The 17,706-nt window shown below is 55.7% G+C and overlaps 1 protein-coding gene across 7 annotated transcripts in view; it reads left to right on the top strand.

The window, feature by feature from the left end:
* Positions 1–17,706, top strand: part of AGRN (agrin) — a 224,232-nt gene that overhangs the window by 145,538 nt on the left and 60,988 nt on the right. For all 7 annotated transcript variants that reach the window (XM_034753064.1, XM_034753062.1, XM_034753068.1 and 4 more), the window contains 4 exons: positions 5,390–5,605; positions 9,057–9,281; positions 13,386–13,610; positions 14,381–14,587. In XM_034753064.1, coding sequence (XP_034608955.1) covers positions 5,390–5,605; positions 9,057–9,281; positions 13,386–13,610; positions 14,381–14,587 — 873 coding nt within the window. The remainder of the gene's footprint in view (positions 1–5,389; positions 5,606–9,056; positions 9,282–13,385; positions 13,611–14,380; positions 14,588–17,706) is intronic.

Genomic DNA, 17,706 nt, shown 5'->3' with positions numbered 1-17,706 from the left:
TAGGGATCTGGGGCAAAAATCTGTCTGAGGATTGGTCCTGCTTTGAGCAGGGGGTTGGACTAGATGACCTTCTGAGGTCCCTTCCAACCCTGATATTCTTCACTCATGCTCACCTAGGCATGAGGCCAGGGTCTAGCAGCAGACAGGCCTAAAAGATTGTATCCGTTTTCATCGCTGCTTTCGTCTTCTCATCCTGTCTCCCCCACACAAACTCCTGCTCTCAGGTTTGTGCTTTCAAACTCCACTCCTACGGTCCCCTCTCCTTGGGAAACCTCGCTCTGTCTCTGGTACTTCCCTGGCACCTGCTGCTGTAATGTCTAAGTGCCTCGTCACATCCCTGTGAGGGAAGGCAGTGCTGTTGGACCCCTTTTGCAGAGGGGGGAACTGAGGCACAGAGAGACCAAGTGACTTGCTCAAGGTAATGCAGGGAATCCGTGGCAAAGTCAGGAATGGAGCGGTGGTGTCCTGAGTCTCAGGTCAGCGCCCTGTCCGCTGGGCCGTCCACCCTCCAGCTTGCCTCCCCAAGCTGGCATGCTGGGCCGTGACGTGTCCATACCCCTCTGCCAGCTCGTTTCTCACCTGGGTCTGGGCATCTCCCAGAGCACAGGCCTGGCCTGCGGTTATCAGGTTCAGAGGATGCATACCGTGCCTTGCAGATGTACAGATCCTGCTCGTGGGGGGAAGTACCCAAAGGGAAGAATCGAAGTGGGGTGCCATGGGGAGACTCAAAGTTCACTGATAGATGCCCCCTTCCCCTTTGCTCTTGCCTGCGGTTGCAAATGATGGGTATGTGGGTTACATCCCCCTTATCCTAGGGTTATCCCCGTTCAGGGCTCCAGGCTCCTACTCTGTGCCCATCACCAGGGTGTTTGAGTGCGATCCCGCTGCCCTTCGGCCTGACTTTGTGACTTCACACTCAGACGCTCCCGTCCAGGGGTGGCAGGTGGTGGGGAACAGAGCTCTCCTGAGGAGTTAGCTGTCATTCCATCCCTCTCCCAAACAGAACAGCGCAGGGCCCAGCTCCCGCTGCGTCCGTGGGACTGCACTGGGCAATGGATTGGGCCTCTGTATGTTACGTGCCCAGCAGTGCTTGCCAGCAGAGCCTACCACCTCGCTCCCCTTCACCCCTCACGTCTTCTGCAAGCAGGTAGCTAATTGAAACCTGCTTGAGGTTTGCTCTGCATCCCCGCATCTGTCTGGTGCTCTGGCTTCTTCCCTCTGCTGTTCGAGAAGTCTGGTCTCTGCCTCCCCTCTCCCTTCTGAGTGGCAGCTTGATTATGCACTACACCGTTACACTTCTGCTCCGAAGAACCTGCTCGAGAGGCAGAGGGGGGTGGGGCTGGATAAAGCCCCACTTGTCCTGCATTTCATATTCACACGCTGTCTATCGTCTCTTGCACCCTCTAATCTTGGAGCTAAACAGACTCATCTGCATTAAAAAAAAAAAAGAGAGAGAGAGAGAGCGAGTGAGAGCAGCAGCAAGGGAAAGAGTGAGAGACTATCCACAGAGCTTCATAAAAATGATAAATTGCTTTTAGATATTGGGTAGGAGAGAAAGAGAGTTCTTTTTTTATTTGACGATATTAGTCTCTTAGTGGCGCATTGTTGCTGTGCGTATGAGCTCAAAATCTCAAAGCAGTCAAAGCCAAGCGGCCGGGAATTGAAGTGTAAATGAACCACTGCCAGGCTTTTTATTTGGCCTTTTATGATTTCTCTCTCTCTAGTATGTAGGTCAGTCTCCATGTTTAACGTATATTTTGTATGTGTCTATGGGGTGGACATGTGCGTAGGGAGTGCGGTGTGTCTGGGGAGTGAGAGCAGTTTATACGGTGGGGGGCGGAGGTGTAATACATGTAGGCTTGGAAGGGGTAGACTTTTATCGGTAAATGTCTATACACGCCAGTTTCACTGTACATACGCAAACTGGTAAAAAATCGTTTCCGTCCGTAATGATCAGAATTTCAGTGAGGCAAAGTCAGAAAAGCCTGCTTGAGAACTTATGAGAGTTTGATGTAAGGATATTGACTTTGTCTATTTTGACATGCGCTGTTAATAATTTGTGGTTTAGCGGTGATCTGTTTGGAATCTCAGTGTCTACTGTCATTAAATTGTTATTTCTGCTCACCACTGCTCAACATCCCCCCCATAATTTCCCATCAGTGTGGAAATTTAAATAGATCAAAATAGTAAAAATGCTTTCAAAAACATTGAAATTATTTAAAAAAAAAAAAGAATTCTGCCAAGCCCAAGTATGGGCAGGATGTGTGTCTGTCATGTAAATGTAGTGGGTGTGTGCATGTATGGGATAGATCAGCGGTTCTCTTCGGCCTGATTGTGGCTTCAGCCCTGGGTGGCCGGGCTCAGGTTACAGGCCCGCTGCCTGGGGCTGAAGCCCTTGGGCTTTGGCTCTGGGCGGGTGGGACTTGGGCAGGCTTAGGTCCCCCCTCCTGGGGTTGTGTAGTAATTTCTGTTGTCAGAAGGGGGTCTCGATGCAATGAAGTGTGAGAACCCCTGTGATAGATATATGTGGTGAAGCCATGGATTTGTGTGTAGCGTGCGTGGATGCGTGGTATATGTGGTGTGCGCTCGGTGTGATTGTGCAGTGAAAGGGTGTGCTCTGGATGTGTGTGCACAGTGGCTATGGATGTGGAGGGTATTGTTCTGCACAGGTCAGTGACATTCCCAGGAGCGGTCCGAGTGCTCTGTCATCATTGTGCTTTGCTCACAAAAACTACCTGCATACGGCTGAGTTTGCATGTACCTGTCCCCGCACGCCTGTGCCTCTGCCAACTTAAAAATTACCTTTCCTGTTACATTAGCAATTCAGATGCCGGATCTGGTCTGTGCTGGCTGCTCTGATTACTGTGTGTGATAAAGAGATTTGTGCATCTCCTATTAGAAAGACACAAGCCCTCAGCCATGTGATCCCGGTAGATTTGCATAAATTGCAATGTATAAAGAGTGTGTGTGTGTGTGTGTGTGTGTGTGTGTGTGTGTGTGTTTTCTACCCCCACACTGAATAGAGTTACAAGGTGAAGACATTTTTTTTTTTCTTTTGCTCTCAGGTTTTTATTTTAACGGCCCTTCTCTCTTATTTGAACGGGGTCAGTAAATGCTGTTGGTGAGGAGGGCTCGGGAAAGCTTGATCCCAGCCATCCTGTGAGAAGGGGTGTGGTCACTGTGAATACTTTAGGGGTGGGGGTCAGGGGCGGTTCATCCATCTACCTCACTTGGTGGGGCCAAGAATCTCTCCATGACCTGGTTAATTTCACCCGCCCTGTCCTCATGGCCACTTGTTGTCTCATTGTATCCCAGGAGGGGCTAGCGGCCCCAGTCCAGATCGAGCCTGGTTGTGGTAGGTGCGGTAGTGCACAGAGTAAAGGAGAGTCTCTGCCCCAAAGAGCTTATGCTCTAAACAGACAAGACAAAAGATGGGAGAGGGAGAGCGGCCCCGGGAAGGGAAGTGCCTAAGGTCTCACCACTGGGCAGTGGTAGAGCTGGGAATGGGACCCGGCTCTCCGAACGCCCAGTCCCTTTCCTCTAGACCAGGCTGCCTGCCGGCTGACTGAGTTTGCTTTCACCCAGTACCCCTCGGCTCTCTCCGGGGCTGGTGTCCCTGTGTGGGATGGAGGGCAGAGGGCGCCGTGGCTGTTTCTTTCCTGTGACGCTATCTAGGGTGAAACCTGCCTTAAGTGACCTCTCAAGGCCCCTTTCATAGGTGCCGACTCTGTGGGGGCTCTGGGGCTGGAGCACCCACAGGGAAAAAATGGTGACTGCTAGCACCCACTGGCAGCCCCCCTATCAGCTTCCTCCCCCCACCCCAGTGTTTCCTGCCCGCCGGCAGGCCCTGCCAATCAGCACCTCCCCCTCCCTCCCTGCTCCTCCCGCCCACCGCAATCAGCTGTTTCATGGAGTGCAGGAGGTGCTGGACAGAAGGGGCGTGGAACGAGGGAGGGCGGAATGGGGCAGGAGGAGGTGGGGCAGGGATGGGGCGATGGAGGAAGGGGTGGAGTGGGGGCTGGCCCTGGGGCAGAGCCTGGGGGTCGAGCCCACCCCGGCACATTGGAAAGTCGGCGCCTGTGGCACCTTTGCAGACGGGCATCCCAAGGAGAGTGCAGGAGACTTGCCCTCTGTCTGTCCGGGGGACTCTGCGGAGGGCGGAAGGCAGGAGGGTGGGACCTTTTGTGTGCAGCTTTTGCCATATGTAAGCTGCTGCCAACATGGCATGTCACGCTCCTCTTCGCCACCAGCCGCCACGTCTCGCTGCCCTTGAGCCCTGCAGGGTGGAGCCCTTTTGGGAGCAAGTATCTGGGAGGGGAATGGGATAATCGGCCCCTAAACCCAGAGAGCCCGACGGATGCGCCCAGTGGCGCGTTGACCAGCTGTGCCGTTTCGCCTCCTACCCAACACGGGTGTGGGAAGGGAACTGTGGCCGGCTGAGGCAGGTCATGCAAGTGCAGAGGGGTGGGCGGAGAGCGGGGGCCAGACCCTGAGAAGTGGGAGTGATCCTGGAGCCTGGCGTCCTGGGGATGTGCAGTGTCTGGGCTGCTCCGGCTGCGTGTGTGAGGAAGGCGCTGTGAGCGTGTAAAGCCCCCTCCCTTTGGGGCACCGTTTGGCAGGGGGTTACTGTACCTGGGCCTGATCCGAGGCCCGTGGAAAGATTCCCATTGGCATCGGCTCCTTGTAAGATGGTAGGAGCCGCTGAGAGGCAGCGGCTAAGGAGGGCAGGCAGATCTGCAGGGAAAGGCCCCGAGGCTGGAGGGTGGGTCTCCCACCCAGGGGAAATGTTGCAGTGCAGAGGCAGGAGATCCGATTGTTAATATCGCGGCGCGATCCTACTCCCATCCTGGCCATGAGGGCAGGATCTGGCCCGTACTGGCGCACTTTGGACATTGTGTAAATAACTACGCTTGCGACCGCTTTGTTCTTGCAGCCACCGCACTGGCTGCTGCGTGTCCCCCTGCAGCTTGTCTTGTCTTGGTCTCTGGAGTGCAAGCTCCCGGGGACTGTCTTTATCCCTGGGTTTTGTGTTCGGTTTGCTGAGCCCAGGAGTGCTGAACAGATAAAATAATGCTCAGAGGTTCGCGAAGAGACTAACGACACCATCTTGCATCCCCATATGGCAGATGGCGATTATCATCACATGGGGAAACTGAGGCACGCCGTTTGCTCAAACTTATACAGTGCGGCTGTGGCAGTCAGGAACAGCACGCAGGAGTGTGGGCTCTTAGTCCTTCCTGGTTCCTATTAGATCAACTCCCTCCTACACTCTGGTATGGAACCCAGGAATCCGGGCTGCTGTGACTGTTACAAACCAAGGGGAGCGAGGTTCTGTCTCTGGATAAGCAGCCGAGGCTGACCTGGCCTCTTTCTGCTCTCTCCCCTGCAGTGTGCCGAGGAATGCTGTGCGGATTCGGAGCCATATGCGAGAGGAGCACCACCAACTCCTCCCAGGCCTCCTGTGTCTGCAAGAAGACTACCTGCCCGGTGGTGGTGGCCCCCGTCTGTGGCTCGGACTATTCCACCTACAGCAACGAGTGCGAGCTGGAGAAAGCCCAGTGCAACCAGCAGAGGCGGATCAAAGTCATCAGCAAGGGGGCATGTGGTGAGTAGAGCCAAAGACACGCTCGAGCCCTGGCAAGGTGAGATGGGCATCCACTCTGGCATCGGCGACATTCTTCAAGGGAGGCAGCCGTTTGCATTCAGTAGCGTGGAGGGGGTGGGGGCTAGGAAATGAACGGTCACAGCCAGTCCTCAACCACGGTTAAAGCATTGCAGGGTGCCGGGGAGGATGGAGAAGGAGAGAGAAGTCCCAAGGCTGGAAGCAGGGTACCCAAGGAAAAGGGTGAGGTGCCATCCCTGGTGTACGGACTGTGATCCGGCATGTAGACTCCTTTGTCCACCACCGGAGAGTGACGCAGACGCTCTCTAACGGCGCACGGTGACTCTCCGAAACCACCTAGGTTAAGGAGGCTCCCTTGTGCCATGGAATCGGTAGAGAACATCTGGGAGGAAGAAGGCAATAACCTGGCCAGGGCACCAGGGTGAACGTGCCCCTGGGCTTGTGAAAAGGGGCTGCGGATTCTTTAAAGATCACAAGTGGGCAAGCTGTAGGTTCTGCATCTTGTTCCAAAGGTGCTACCTCCAGCAGCACAGCGCCCCCTAATGCCACTCTGGGGTATCAGGCCTGAGGGCAGGGGGCCAGTCAGGGTATGGCTACACTGCAAACCCGCAGCAGGGCGTCTCAGAGCCGGGTCAGCCGACTCAGGCTCGTGGGGTTCCCGCAGCGGAGATGTTCCTGTTCGGGCTCTGAAACCCCGTGAGCGGGGAGAGTCTGGGAGCCCACGCTGCTGTTTTTGGCCCATAGCACGAGCCCCATGACCTGAGTCAGCTGACCCGGGCCCTGAGACTCGCAGTGTAGATGGCCAACCCCACTACCTGACCACCAGCCTGACTTCCCCTCGGTGCTGATGTCCCTCAGTGCTAGGGAGAAGATGCCCCACCAGCCTTTGCCATCCCATAAAGAGCGAGAGCCTCCACCGAGCCCTGAAAGTGAAGAAAATGTCCCTGGTTCTCTCCATCTCTCTTCCAGCCCTGCCTGTAACCCTCCTCAGCCACAGGGCTCTAAACCCTTTCAAACATCATTATCTTCATTTAGCAGACGGGCCAACTGAGGTACAGGGAGGTGAAGTAACTTGGCCAGGGTCACGTAGCCGCTCAGTGGCAGAACCAGGAACAGAACTCATCTAAGGCCAGGATTCTAGCCACTAGGCAACACTGCCTCCAGAAGCGAGAGCCATTCACCTGCTCTGGAGAGAGAGTGTGACAGATTAGCCCCCCCCCCCCCCACATCGAAGTGAGCCCCTGCCTCAGGGATGGAGATTTTTCCAGGAGGCCGGGTGAGTGAGGCTAATAAAGGCCTTTCCCTGGGCTGGCATGCACCAGCTGCGAGCAAGGCGCTGCGTAAATAAGCTCCCCGTCTCCTCGTCTCAGAGTAAATTAACTTGACCTTTCCCGAGCGTGGCGCTCCGGCTCACAATAAATCTGCGCCTGGCATTCCTGCCAGGGCCCGCGTCAGAGGCGAGAGTGCGCCGAGGGATTTATGTAAAATAATAATCATAAAAAAAGTGACAAATTAAAAGAAAAAAAGCTGACAAATAAAATTGGACTCATCCCTGTCAGCGAGGAAATTGCTCCTTGAGCTCTTCCTCCAATTACATTGTGCTGGCGGTACCTTGAGGACCCCTGTTTTGCTTGTTGGCTGGAGCGAGAGGCTCCCAGAGCTCGGGTTTGGAAGAGAGCTCGCAGTGCGGGGAGCCAGGGGAGCTGGGAAATAGAGATTTGTCTGAAGCGCCAGCTGGCTGGGCGAGGGCTTCCCCTTCTTTGTCTCCCCTGGATCTAGGGGCTGAGTTTGCAAACGGCTGAGCACCCTCCACTCCTGTTGAGTTCAGGAACAGATGGGCAGCATCTTGCAACATTCCTACAGGCCTGATGCAAAGTCCAGTTGAAGCCCATGGCGAGACGTTGGTTGACGTCGGTCGGCTTTGGGGCAGTCCCAATCCTGGGAGAGGCTGAGCAGTCTGGCCTGGATCCAGCCAAGCCCTGAGGCAAATGCTTTGCTTTAGGCACGGGAGCATCTACGTTGAGTTCAGCGGCATTACTCTCCTACAGAAGGCGAAGCGTGTACTTCAGGTGCTCGGCACCTTGCCGGATCTGCCCCTAGCTAGACCATGATGGCAGCCCAGAGCCAAGTGGAGACAAGGTCGCTCTGTCTTGTCATGATAGTGAAGAAAAGTCTGGGGAACTGCAGGGCTTTATGATGAGTCCCACCAAAGACGGTCCTAGGCCCCACCCCAGGGCTGGCGCCTTTCAGCATGCTGGGTTTACACCTGGACTGTGGCTCTCAACCTTTCCAGACTGCTGTACCCCGTTCAGGAGTCTGATTGGTCTCGCGTACCCCCCAGTCTCTTCAAAACGATTTGCTTACAAAATCGGACATAAAATACATAAGTGTCACCGCGCACTAGTACTGACAAATTGCTCCCTTTCTCGTTTTTACCATCGAATTCTAAAATAAATCCATTGGAACATAAATATTGTACTTACATTTCAGTATATAGAGCAGCATAAACATTGTCTGTATGAAATTGTAGTTTGGACTGACTTTGCTAGTGCTTTTTATGCAGCCGGTTGTAAAAATAGGCAAATATCTAGATGAGCTGATGTACCCCATGGAAGACCTCTGCGTACCCCCAGGGGTACATGTACCCCTGGTTGAGAACTGGTCACTGTATGATCTGTCAAGAGCGTGTAGCACACACATCATTAACCAGGCATGACCCTTGCGTGTTCCCGATGTGAGGCCTTGAATAACTGATCCTGGCTTCACCTCTCTGTGATCATGTGGTTGGTGGGGCGATAAGATTGCTAGTGACACTCATACCCTGCTCAGATCAAGGATCTAGCTAGATTTCAGTCAGGGGCACACGACCTGCAAGAAAGCGACGTCTCTGTGGGATTTGCCTGGATTCGGATGTTGGTGGCGATCACCTGCCTGCGTCCCTCGTGCTCATGCAGGGACAGGTTAGGCCCGTGCGTTGCCAGAGCAGCGTGGGGAGTTGAAATGCAAACATTCCCTGCACCGGCCCTGTTGGAGCTTGGCCCTTGCTGTCTGCCTTCCGCCTGGTATCCGACTCGCCACCTGCAGACCCCAGGGCTCCGAGGGTAGGATGTGCCGTTTTGTTGCTGGAGGAGAATGATTTGTGTGAAAGCCCTGAACTTAACCCAGGGCTGTCCGGGCTGCTGCTGGCTGAGGGCCCCGCTGAGCAAGGAGCGTGCAGTCCAGGATGCCCTGTGCTGCGGCTGCCCTGGAAAGGGAGCCATTGTCCTTAACTGGGCAGGGGGGAAGGCTCTTGCCCACCCATCGCCTCCTCGTGAGACCTGCCCAGGTGCGGTGGGGGAGGCAGTGAGGAGAGGAGTAGGACGGAACGTGAAGGGACATGGGGCTGGGGCCGGGCCGCGTTCACGCAGCAGCGCCATGTCTCGTCTCTCTCCAGGTTCCAAAGACCCCTGCGCAGAGGTGACGTGCAGCTTCGGCAGCACCTGCGCCCGCTCCACGGACGGCCAGTCGGCCAAGTGCATCTGCCCAGCCTCGTGCAGCGGCGCGGCCGAGAGCACAGTGTGCGGCAGCGATGGCAAGGACTACCGCAGCGAGTGCCTGCTCAACAAGCACGCCTGCGACAAGCAGGAGAACGTCTTCAAGAAGTTGGACGGGCCCTGCGGTGAGTCGCCCGCCCGCGCCAGCTCCAGGTCGGGGGGGAGGTACTTCTGAAGGTCCCTCCCACTCCGTGCTGCGCCAGCCCTCCAAGCTGCAGGGAGGGGTGCGGGCTGGGCTCTAACAGTGGGAATTAAAGCACTGGGGGGGCTGTGAGGATGCCTAGAGCCGCAGGCTGGCAGTGGGCTAACACAGCTGCGTCTGGTGGCCTGAGCCCCCTTCAGTTTTACCGGTGTCGGGAATCAGCAGAAAATGCTCCAGCGTTCAGGCCTGACCCCCCGTGGGAAATGCTGGGGGAGGGAATCAGGCCACCACATGGTAAAGGCCAAAGCACCGTGGGGCGAGTCTTTCCTTTTGGGGCTTCTGAGATCGGTCTAAGCAGCGGAGAACAGGAAAAGCTCCGCGCAAAACCATCGCACCCAGCGTCCAGTCGGTTCGGCCGCGCCCTGCCATCTGAAGTTACTGTCTCTTCGAATTTCCACGGGGCCCTCCGTTCCTTTCCAAGGGCTTGTCAGGGGGGCAGGCTGGCACCGGGGCTGGGAGGAGGGGGTACCTGACGGACGGCTTTCCATCACACTAAGGAAATGGGGTCTGGGCAGTAGGAAGCCGCTGCCTAGTGTGTGAGCTGGGACACGGAGAAGCCCAGACTCCAGCTGAGACTATAGCAGAGGACCACCTCAGGACCAGAGCCAGGCCAGTGGGTTCCCTAGAGCAGGGGTTGGTGGCTCCCCAGTACAAGAGCTGGGACAGTGGTTTATACTGGAGTAGCTCCTCTTTCTCCCCTTCTCATGCCCCGTCCATCTGGCTTGGGAAGGAGACAGTCTTCACAGCAGTTCATACAGAGCTTCAGTCCCTAGTGGCTGGGCACACAGGCCTATCGCTAATGATCCGAAAAGTGGCTGCAGCCTCTGACGCCCCTTCTCCCCCCCCTGCCCTGAATTGGCTGCAGGCCTCTCCTGCCAAACCGCATCTCCAGCAGCCGAGGTCACAGGCCTTGAAGAAACAGGCCACTTCCCCTAATGAAAGGAACCCATCAGTCACGCAGCGTGACACCGATCCCCAGGGAGGATGCCTAGCCCTGTCACTGCCCAGGACGGCTTCCGTCATGTATAATTACTGCTGTGCAGCTTTGTAATTAAAAGTGACCGTATTAATTAGGAAAAGCACCAGGTTGGTAAGGACATGCTAGATACCCCATCTGTGATTGGGGCGGGGGGAGGCAAGACACCGGGAGAGCTGTTCATTTTTGCAGTCCACCAAGTTGCCGTGAGGTCACAAAATCCCCCCAGGAGGGGGCAGGGGGCATGTGTGTCTGGGAGCTAGGAGGGGCCAGGGAGGACTCTCCAGAGGGCACCCGGACAGCTGAGCGTTAGGAGGAGCTCGCGCAATGGAAGGGGATTCAGAGAAGAGCAACACGAGCGATTCAAGGGCTGGAGGGGCTGGCGGAGGAGGAAAGAGAAGAACTAGGAGCCAGTGACGCAAGGTCATGGTTGACTTCGGCCCCCACCAGTTCCCTGGCAGGATTGGGTCCTAAAGGAGCAGACCTGTCTGCAGGTGCTTCGCGGTGTGTAAACCCCCAGGGGAATTCGGGGGGGGGGAGGGAAGTAACACGATGCTGTTGAGCGAAGTAAGCATCCAGGCTGAGCGCTGGGAACCGGTTCCTAATGGCGAAAGCTGCGGAGCGGTGAAACCAGGGGCCAAGGGCAGTGGGAGGCCATTTCGGCCCAGGGGAGGCAGGGTATTCGCAAACCTTTTCGTCACGTGGGCCGCACCTGAACAGAGGAGGCTTGTTCCCCTGCCTGCGGTGCTAGCGTTAGTCCACACAGCTAAAAAACCCAGCGGCAGCGAGTCTCAATGCTGGGGTCAGCTTGTGGGGCTCACACGGCGGGGCTGAAATGATCACTGTCGAGACGGTCAGGCTCCGGCTCCGAGACCCTCCCCCTCTTGCCAGGTTCAAACCCTGGATTGCAGCCCAAGCCCAAATGTCTACGCTGCTATTTGTAGCCCTGCAGCACCAGCCCCCGTCAGTTGACCCGGGCTCCGAGACTCGCTGCTGTGGGTCTTTTTTTTGCTGTGTAGATGAACCCCTAGTCACTGTTGTGGGAGCCCCACCTCCCTTCCTATATGCAACCCCCTGGCATGCAAGCGGCAGCTACCATGATCGCGTACCTGGAAAAACAACACTAGGGTCCCAATCCAAAGTCCTTCCACTGACCCAGATGAGCTTTGGATCCAGCCCTAGAGGAAACGGGGGGGCGTTAGGATCTGGAAAGAAAGCAGGAGGAAAAGCCAGCCCCATGGGACCAGCCAGCTCCTTACAGATCCCCAGTCAGTGCTCTGTGGTCTTTGGAGCATGGTCTGAAAACTGTTGCTGTGGGGGATGACCCTGGTGGGGAACAGGCTGGGCTCCTACTTAGTCTCTGTGCTGACTAAAATGGAGCAAGCAAAGAGCTGAGCTGTAGCTCTGTATTGGGCCAGCTCTGGGGAGGGGCGTGGGGGTTCTCCCAGACGGCAGGGGAATATGTTACTACTGGGTTTCACCCCATGTCGTGCCAGAGCCTTGGGGGATTGTAGGGCATGCAGGGATTTCAGTGTGTTCCGATTAAAAGGGGAGAAAAATTCAATCCTGTATCTACAATTACGGCTGAAAATGCCTCGGTGCTGTCCAGGTATTTGGACTTGGCAAAAAACAAAACAAAAAAGGAACTAAAAAGCCCAGGACTTAGAACATATGGGTTGGAAGGGACCTCAGGAGGTCATCTAGTCCAACCCCCTGCTCAAAGCAGGACCAATCCCCAGACAGATTTTTACCCTAGATCTCTGCATGGCCCCCTCAAGGATTGGACTCACAACCCTGCATTTAGCAGGCCAATGCTCAACCACTGAGCTATCTCTCCCCCACCCCCTGATTAGCACATAGATGGCACCTGTTTTGCCCGTGTATTTAGTATGCTAAAGTGAGCACGGCTCAGCGGCAAAGGTGATCCGGATAAGCCCAGATTATGTCAGGGGGAAGGCAGCGCGTTGCCTGTCCTCAGGGATCTTCCCTCAAAGGCCTGGATTTCCCAACCCAGCTGCCCAGGGCAGGGAGCAGATGGGAAGGTTGTAAAACTGAGCAGCGAGTGCCCCCGGCAGCTCAGAGCACCTCAGGAGAAGGTCAGACAGTCGCCACCAGGAGTGGTCAAGCCGACCTCAGCTGGGAGGCTGGATGCATGCGCTCTCCAGGTCCCTTCCAGTGTGGTTCTATGGAGAGGACCCGTGAGCATATTAAGGAACCATATTAGCCTGGCTCTAGAGGGAGTCCTGTCTGCCTTGGCTAAAAGGATAGAAGACTTCTCCCCGAGAAGGCCGGGGCTCTGACAGAGGAGCAGCTCTCCCCACCCGTGGTGTGTTGGGGGAAAGGGGTTGGGAGGTTGACCCTTGAGCTCCCAAAGCTCCTCTCTCAGTTGAAATAAGTTTGATCTTAGTCTTGTCTTAGTAGCCATCTGGCCCCGGAGCTTGAATACCAGTGGGCACAGCTGGCAGGAGGACTTGGGCTGGGATGTCAACAGGCTCTACAGCCAGGTGTGGATCAAGGGACACCAGCGGAGTTGCCAATTTTGGTTGGACGTGTTCCTGGAGGTTCTACCACAAGATATCATCTAATTCCTGGAGAGTCCAGGACAATCCTGGAGGGTTGCCAACCCTAGCTGTTTCAAGAGCGCTGCAGGCCAGGGTTCAGATGCATTGGCAAGGCTGTCAGGGGGGAGGGTTAGACCATCCTGGCTCACCTTGGTGCTACTCAAGTCTCACTTGCTTCTGCACATACTCCTGGCCATGAGTGACTGGGCCAGTGACTGTCTGGGCCGAACCCTCAGCCCCTGAATTTGTCAGCAAAGCTTTCTTGTCACCATGAATCCCCAGGCTCTCTCCATCTGGAGGCTGGGTCTTACTTCAGCAGAGCCTTGCAGAGACCAAGAGAGAAGGGAGCACCAGTGCAGCTAAGAGCTGGACTGGGATATGGTGGAGCTAGGCTTAGAATGGCCTGACCCTGCTGGGCGTGGACTGCCCCTGGAGATGGCTGTGCCAGTCTGAGACCTCCCTTCTCCTTTGCCCTCCGTTGTGTGTGCAGACCCTTGCAGGAGCACTCTCAATGACATGAACCGGGTGTGCCGGGTAAACCCCCGCACTCGCAGAGCAGACCTGCTCTCCCGGCCTGAAAACTGCCCTCCGAAGAGGGACCCTGTGTGTGGCGACGACGGGGTGACCTACAACAACGAGTGCGTCATGGGGCGGTCGGGCGCCATCCGGGGGCTGGAGATCCAGAAGGTGCGTTCGGGGAACTGCCAGTCTCAGGGTAAGTACCTCTCAGCGACGTGCCTGACAGCAGGGAGCTCGGGTTACAGGATGCCTGTTTCCTCCCCTGGGGTGCCCCGTCAGTGGGTGCTGCCTAGGGGAATGAGACACTCCCCTGCCCCGCTAAACCTGCTGCACTTGGACAGGGAAACTGCCCCTTCTCAGCGTATCCCCACCTTTGTCATCTGGCCCCACTGACCCCGCGAAGAATCTGGTGTTGGTCACTGCTAGAGCAGGGGCCAAGTGGGCCCAGACTGGGTAGGGAATCCAGTCTTCTGGTGGCCCTGGCACTAGGGGCAGCAGAGAAGACTCAATAATCCTGGTGGGTGGGGAGGGGACTGTTGCTTCCGAATCTACACATCCGTCCATCAGTGGGAGCTGGGCTGTACCCAGGAGGATTGACCTGAACACCCCTGAGCTTGGGAGGCTCAGATAAAATTGAACAGAGGCCTCGGTCTCTCTGAACTCGCCCAGCTGGTCCTTCCGCAGGGCTCCTGGGAGTCGCTCTGGAGATCAGCAGCCACCTTAGAGCGGAGCCAGCAAACGGCCGGTGAACCTGAGCTTTTCCTCAGGCTTGTGGTCCCCTCTTCCCAGGTCTCTTCCTTATAGCATGCGATAGATCCGTGGTCCTCAGCCTATTCCCCACCGGGGTCCCCTTGGCAACAGGCCCCCTCCCATTGCTGCACCCCCCCAAGTTGGGAGCCTTGCTAGCAGCTCAATGCCAGCTAGCCCAACTCCTGTGTAAGCGGCGCCTCCCTCTTTCCGTTCCAGACAAGTGCCAGGCCGAGTGCAAGTTCAACGCCGTGTGCCTCAACCGCCGCGGCACCGCCCGCTGCTCCTGCGACCGCATCGCCTGCGACGGCGCCTACCGGCCCGTCTGTGCCAGGGACAGCCGGACCTACAGCAACGACTGCGAGCGCCAGAAGGCGGAGTGCCAGCAGAAAGCCGCCATCCCCGTGAAGCACGAGGGCCCTTGTGGTAAGCGGCACCGCGGCGGTCCTGTTTGTACCCGTGCATCTCCCCCCGCCTCCTTTGCTACCCACCCCCAGCAGGAAAATGCCCCACGCCCCTTCCTGCTTTCACACATAACAGGGCAGAGGAGGAGCCGTGCTGTCCCGGCGCCAGGGGTAAGTCGTGTCCATGTCCCTGTAGCCACTAGGCAGCCCTTCTTCCCCTTCATGACCTACAGTAAGATCCAGCCCCTCCTCCTCTTCTTCCTTTTGCCTGATCCCAAGTACCATCTGTCTCTCTCCTCTCTCTCCATTGCTGCCGTTTCTCTCTCCCTCTCTGCTCCGGTGTCGTCTGCGTCCGATGTGTCCTGTAACGGAGGGGAAAAAAGTGCTTACAATAATAACAAGAAGCATCTTGAGTGTTCGGTCCATGTCCCCCATCCACCTGCTCCCTGCCAGGCGCACACGCTGTATCACCCAACTCAGAAGCAGCTCTCATTGCCCATCCCGCCTCCTGGGGTAGTGCCAGTCTCCCAAGTCCCTTTCATTGCTATCCCTGCCATGCTTTCCAGCCTTTCTCAGCTCTAGGTGCCCGCCATGAGGAACTCTTCCCAGTGCTGCTCCTCTCTGATGGTCTCGTCTGTGTTTGTCTCATTCTGGGTAGGAGCTGGGGGGTCTTTTGACCTTCTGATGAAGGCTATTTTAAGAGATCTGGTTTGTGGGATAGGATGGGGGCCTGGGTTTCTATGGCTGTGGAAGCCACCGGGTACGAAATTCAGCTGTTGCCCAGGAAACTGGATGGGCTAACCACAGTCAGCCCACTGACTGGCATCAATTGGAAGAATTGCTGATTTCAGGTTGTCTTTAATTTATTTGAGAAAAAAATACAGGTGTATCTTCGAACTGCTCTTGTATCGTATCAAACCTTTTGAGAAGATTCTTAGATGAACCCCGCTTTTTCGGGACTGTTTGGCTGGCTTTGCGCTCCTGGTGTCAGAGTCTCAATATTACCAACCCTGGCAGCTTAAAAATCATTTGTCAGTCACAGATTGGCATAATAGAATCATGGGATATTTTTTTTTAATCTGTGCTTGGGGAGCTTTTCTGGTTGTTGAACCATGAGGAGTCACTTTTTCAAGTTTTTCTCTGCAACCACGAAGACTAGAAACTCGCTATTCTTTTTCGAGTGAACGAATAGATTCTCACATATTCACAGGATTCCAGGAGCTGGAGCTTTAGGTAAGACAGCAACTACTGCAAGACTTGCGCTAAAATTGTGACAGTCAGCAGCCCTAGACTTTGTTTTCCTTCCCCCAGCTATATTCCTTCCTTCCCCCCATTGGGCTGCTTCTCAAGTTCCGTTCTTTGGGTTCCAAAGCCCATTGAAGAGAGTTGAAGTCTTTCCATTGATTCCAATGGGCTTGGAATCAAACCCTGATAGCTCAGCCCTTCTGAATGGGCTGTTAGGATGTAAATCTGGAGCAGCTCTGCTAGCTTCAGTGGAGTCACTCCAGATTTATACCACCATCAGTGAGAACAGGATCTCAGCATGTCTGTTCCTTGCTGGCTCCTGGCAACAAACGTTCGGCAGATTCTGCAATTCTTGTCTCGACCCTGCCCGATCCCATACAGGGCAGCTTCTCTCCTCCTCCTGTTTTGATTCTCCTTCATTTGATGGCTTTCCCTTTCCTCCTCTCCCTGCAGGCCATGCAGCCAGCCAGGAGAGCAGGCCCACACACTGTTCCTTTCAAGAGCATGTGCTCGTGGGATGGAAAGTAAATAAAATCTAGGGCGAGAGATGAAGCAGAGTTTGATGGTTGCTCAGCCAAGACTTGGAGATCTCAATCCATGCGACAGCTCAGTTCTGCCTCCTAGCAAACCACTCTGCAGTGTAGTCACACCATAGGCCTTCTCCTTCCACGTCAGCCCACTCCTTCCCTCAGCTGCTGCCTGCCCTGTGCGAGGTGGAGACTTCCACCTCCAGGGCAGCAGTTCAAACCCAGCACCAGACCAGAAGTGACCTGCGTAGAATGAGGTAGCGATCTCAGTGCAGTCTTGGCTAGCACGCTCACCAGCACGAGCTTCTCCTTTCTGGCAGTGCTGGCCAGGGCTTAGGGAGACATTGCGAGGTGACGCTAAGCATGAGAGCTGAAGCAGAGTTGGATGCTTGGTCGGCCAAGACTTGGAGATTTCAGTCCGTGTGGCAGCCCCGTTCTGCTCCAGAAGGGAGCTAGAGATCCAGCCTCCATAAAGAATCTCCTGTAGATTCATTCTGCCTGAGTCCTGCCTCTTCTCCGCAGCGTGGGTCGCTGCAGGGACGTAGAGATGGGGTCCCGCCCGGTCAGGGTGGAGGCGCACTGGAGGACAGTGTGGGGGAAGCCGGCTACATGCTGTCTGTGCTGGACCTGCTCTGCAGAGACTGGTACTAAGGAAATACCTCCATGTGCCCCCACCCACCTGCATATCCCCATTACAATCCCTGATGTTCCCTCCTGTCTCCACTATAGGGAGCAAGGGAGAGGCCCCGGGGATCTAGAGCGTCCCTTCCCCTGGGGGCGCCCAGGTGGGGGCAGGGAATAGGAACCTCCCTGCAGAAATCTGGGGGCATCTCCTTTTACAGCCAGGCGGAAGCCGCGGAGTGGTACCAGCCCAAAGTGGGGGATTTAGGGAGCATGGATCCAGCCGTATGCCCTGCTGTGCACATCAAAGCCCCTTCGGGGCTGCCTACAAACTCTCAAGCGTCTGGAGGAAGATTGCCGCTGATGGCCAGCATCTAGTGAAGAAGATTTAGCATAACTAGAGCCTATGGAGGGGAAGGAAATGAAAGGCAGCCTATTAACATGGCAACATGATGCTTTAATCTTTCACAGATACCTGCCTAATGAACTCTCAGCCCCGCTGCTCGGGGAAGGAAACAAAGCCAGACAAAATAGCCCAGTCTGCCCATCACGGATTCTTTTTTTAAGTTCCTTTCGGCTTTCAAACAAGGGTGGTAGGAGCTGAAAGCCGCCTCTAGGTGAGGGGAGATGGGATGAGGGGGTTAGGAATTTGGGAGAGGCAGGGTTTGATGGGGGGGCAGAGGAAAGGTCTCTGTAGTTGTGTCTGTCTGTTTTCCTCCTCCTCCTTTTCTTTTTCTTTCTCTCTTTC

Source organism: Trachemys scripta, chromosome 19 (assembly GCF_013100865.1).
Source record: "Trachemys scripta elegans isolate TJP31775 chromosome 19, CAS_Tse_1.0, whole genome shotgun sequence".
Taxonomy (NCBI): domain Eukaryota; kingdom Metazoa; phylum Chordata; order Testudines; family Emydidae; genus Trachemys; species Trachemys scripta.
The sequence above is the reverse complement of the archived record's forward strand: the minus strand, read 5'-3'. Positions and strand labels throughout refer to the sequence as shown.